The 4,093-nt window shown below is 48.6% G+C and overlaps 1 protein-coding gene across 2 annotated transcripts in view; it reads left to right on the plus strand.

The window, feature by feature from the left end:
* Positions 1 to 2,550: 2,550 nt before the first annotated feature.
* Positions 2,551 to 4,093, plus strand: part of ITGBL1 (integrin subunit beta like 1) — a 208,013-nt gene continuing 206,470 nt past the window's right edge. For both annotated transcript variants that reach the window (XM_077753978.1, XM_077753979.1), the window contains exons 1-2: positions 2,551 to 2,648; positions 3,828 to 4,045. In XM_077753978.1, the coding sequence (XP_077610104.1) occupies positions 2,551 to 2,648; positions 3,828 to 4,045 (316 nt within the window). The remainder of the gene's footprint in view (positions 2,649 to 3,827; positions 4,046 to 4,093) is intronic.

The raw sequence follows: 4,093 nt of genomic DNA on the forward strand, positions 1-4,093 counted from the left end.
AGACATTTCCAAGGCATTTATTACTTTGGCAGAAAAAAAATTTACTAAAAGGGAGCAGTTTTTAAGTTATTCTTTTTATTTTGACAGGGTTTCTGGGGGTGCAAGACTTTCTTCTGAGTCACCAAGGCAGCCACGATGTGACTATTTCAACTTGCTGGGAGTATTGTTTCTGAGTCACAGTAATAGAATGATCTGAACATTTAAATGCTTTCTGTCACCTAGCACATCCGATCTTCACGGCTGCACCCTCTTAATATTCCTCATGGCACACCACACTATGAAAATACCGCAGGGTAAAAGAATTGTTCTAATTCATGAACGAATCGTTCAAACATTGGGTCCGTATTTCACAGCGATTCTTTTTTTCCTCTCGGAAAATACGCAAAAAGTAATACATGACTCATTTGTTACAAGTTCCATGTTTTCACTGCAAATTCCTAGTCAGGCTTTGGAATTGATGTTTCCCTTCTACTATTCCCATATTCTCTGAGTCACCAAGGTTTTTAGATGTTGGCAGGAGAGTCTGTTCCTATGTCCTCATAGCGTTCCACGTGGCTGGGAGGGGTTATAATTCTGGAAGTTGAACCAGGAGTGAGTGTAAATCCCACCCTTAGATCTAGGCACCCATAGCCCCAGACCTGGCTCCTGAGCTTTGCAAGCCTTCTCAAATAGATTCCTCAGAATATTTTTAAAGGCACCATGTGATTCACTAGGTCTGGGGTTGAGCCTGAGAACTTGAACTTCTAACAAGTTCCCAGGTGCTGCCAATGCTGCTGGTGCACAGATACTTAGAGAATGGTTTTTTNACTATGTCACTCCCTCTCAACCACACTCTCCACAATTCCCTGTGGAGACCAGTGTACATGGGTCAGAAAGACCCGTGTACACCCTTCCCTAGTGTGTCTTCCTGATGGCAGATCTCCTTGCCAGCGAGCACATGCCTGGGCTTAAGGGTTGGCAAAGGGTCAACCATTTGGAGAAGGCTTAGCTGTGTGGGCTACAGTGTGGCCCAGGCCGTCTAGTGGTGCAGAGAGAGATTGGGGAAACAGGAGAAAAGGGGTGTGCTCTCAACAGAGGAACTTCTTTTGCTTTCTTGTAAATAACAGGGAGAAATCCCATCTTCTTACAGCTTACCCAGATGTTAAGGCCGCAGAACAGTAGCTTAGACGGTTCCAGTTGGTGAGGACCCAGTGCATCTAAAGTGCTCTTCTTAAACTTAAGAAAGAACATTTTCTACCCTTTCATGCAACCCTTCCCTACATTCCCCAGGTGACCACACAGTGTAGGGAACAGTGTATGTAGGCTTTGGGTTCCCAGATTTCAGCTGGAACCCCCACTGTAACTTTTCTGCAGGAATCTGAGCAAGTCAGTCACGTTTGAGCAAGAGGTCATTCTTTGCCCCTGGTTTCCTGAGGTTGATTTTGGGGATAAGAATGCTTTCTACTCTCTTCCAGCCCTTCCTCATTCCCACCCAATTTACTTCTCTTCATCCCTCATCCTTTAGCTTAAATGCCACCGTCTTGATTAACTTAGCACCTTCAGCCAATCTGGAGGGAACTGCATTCTTTTTTCATTGCACTTTGTCCATATATATATATATATATTTTTTTTTGGATTAATGTCCACTGGCCCACTGGATTCCAAGCACAGGGATCATGTCTCTTTAATTCTCTAGTTGTGTCTGCTCCACTTGGCACGGAACCTGGTACCCAATGGATATTGAACCTGTGCTTGCCGAATGAGTATATGAATGTGTGGTTATTGTTGAAATTGGAGATAAAATATCCTAAGTGACTGGCGCCTAGTAGGTGCTTTATAAGTGACACTGATCATATTTCAGTGCAGATGACACTAGAGTCACACATTTTATTTTGTTCCTTCCTACTTGATGCATGGCGAGAAATGGGGTGGATTTGGGACAACTGCAATCTGAACCGTCCAAGACCAGAAAAAATGTGGTGTGATAAGCTACTGGCCCAAACACCCAGAATCATGACATACTTTTTAAAGGCTTAAGATATGAAAGACCCATCATTGAAAACAAAGGGTAAAAAGTACAAGAAAAAGTTATATTTGCCCGTGGCGCTCGCCCCCTACAACTCATACCCCAAATAACACACCTTTCTGAAAAAGCCTTTGGGGAAAGGAACTCCCCACGAAGTGCCCAGCCGTCCCCTCGCCCCCTGTCACGTCTAGGGACTATTTTATCTGTCCCTAGACAGATAAATATCTGAATATCAACCAGCCCAATTATTCCCCTTGCCCACTATCTCTGTGGCCTGCACTTGAAGAAAGAAATGATCTTCCTAAATCTGTGAACAGGACACTTTTTTTTTTTTTTAATGTCAAAATAAACCATCTGCTTGTACAACTGTTTCTAATTACTCGTCTGCCTAGACTCCGCACTTGAGGGGTTTGGTACCAGCACCCCGCCCAGAGCGGTGCCGCTGCCCAAATCCTCGCAGGCAGGCAGCTGATCCAGGCGCTCGCCCCTCCGGGTAGAGGCCCGATCGGCGCGTCCCGCGTCCCGCGTCCCGGGGTCTGGNCAGCATGCGTCCCGCAGGCTTCAGGAACTTCTTGCTGCTGGCCTCCTCCCTGCTCTTCGCGGGGCTCTCAGCCCTTCCTCAGAGCTTCTCGCCGTCTCTGAGGTAAGTCTGGTTTGTTGTTCTTTGAGACCGACCTGCCCGGCTCTGCGTAGCAGGGCTCGAGTTTGCAGGATGGCTGCCCACAGCCAAGAGCAGTGAGAAGTTGACCACGGGATAGAAACTCTTTCCAAGCTGTTCGTGTTGCTTCCCTTGTATATCTGCACTGCGTGTTGCTTCGTGTCTGTCCTTACACGTCTCCTCGGGAAAACTACAGTGAATAAATATAAATATACGATTTCCTCCTATTTTAATGCAAAGCGGGAGGAACTTGTGCCATGAGACTGAGGAAATCAATCCTATGTGTACCTGTGTGTGCTCATAGCCTAGAAGGCAGACTTATTCCACAGGGTCTGCATTACATTATTGTATTGAGTTTTGAAAGAGACTTTGAGGCACATAAGAATAATAACTAAACTTTTTAAAAGTAAAGTTGATAAGCACTGCCTAATGCAACTAGAAAAATCTTATGTCCTACCCTACATATCTATCTCTTCTTTTTCATAAAAGGCTGCCCCTCGCCATCAGGTACCAATGGGCCTTTTTATTTTATTTATTTATTAACTTTTTTTAGTATTTATATATTTTTGAGAGAGAGAGCGCGAGAGCAAGCGGGGGAGGGGCAGAGAGAGAGGGAGGCACAGAATCTGAAGCAGGTTCCAGGCTCTGAGCTGCCGGCACAGAGCCCGACTCCGCTTAGAACCCACAAGCAGTGAGATCATGTCCTGAACCGAAGTTTGACACTTAACCCACTGCACCACTGAGGTGCCCCAGCAATGGGACTTTTTAAAGAGCACTGAAAAGTCAGCCAAATGTCATGCTTTGCATTCATTTGCATTTCATCAAAATGCGCGTATGAGATTCTGTGCCAAACTGTCAAGAGGCAGGGTTGGATCGCCTCTGTCCACCTGGAAGGCGGTCCTCTTCCTATGTGTGCAGGTCACCCCTCAAGGTTTTGGGTCATGATCATTTCTCTTGTGATGGCCCAGGGTGGTACTTGCTTGCCCCCTCCCCGACCACCCCCCCCCCTACCGGAGAAACGTGGAACCTCAGATTTCCTTTCTGTGAAGCTGAACGTCGTCAAACGGGTGGACATCGGGGTGGTTGGGGAGAACGCGGACTCAGAGCACAAGGGGCGGCGTCTGCTCTTGACCATGGCCCTGCTGTGGTTTGTCGCCCTTGCAGAACTGGGCCGGGTGCCGCCTGCAGGCTGTCCCGGGCCGAGTCCGAGCGCCGGTGCCGCGCGCCCGGGCAGCCGCCAGGGGGCGCTCTGTGCCACGGCCGCGGCCGGTGCGACTGCGGGGTCTGCATCTGTCACGTGAGCGAGCCCGGCGTGTTCTTCGGGCCCCTGTGCGAGTGCCACGAGTGGGTGTGCGAGACGTACGACGGGAGCACCTGCGCAGGTAAGTGGCAGGCGGCGCACCTCGGGCGCGGGGGGCGCACTCCCCGCG

The sequence above is a fragment of the Crocuta crocuta genome, unplaced genomic scaffold, assembly GCF_008692635.1.
Source record: "Crocuta crocuta isolate KB4526 unplaced genomic scaffold, BGI_CrCroc_1.0 scaffold31, whole genome shotgun sequence".
Taxonomy (NCBI): domain Eukaryota; kingdom Metazoa; phylum Chordata; class Mammalia; order Carnivora; family Hyaenidae; genus Crocuta; species Crocuta crocuta.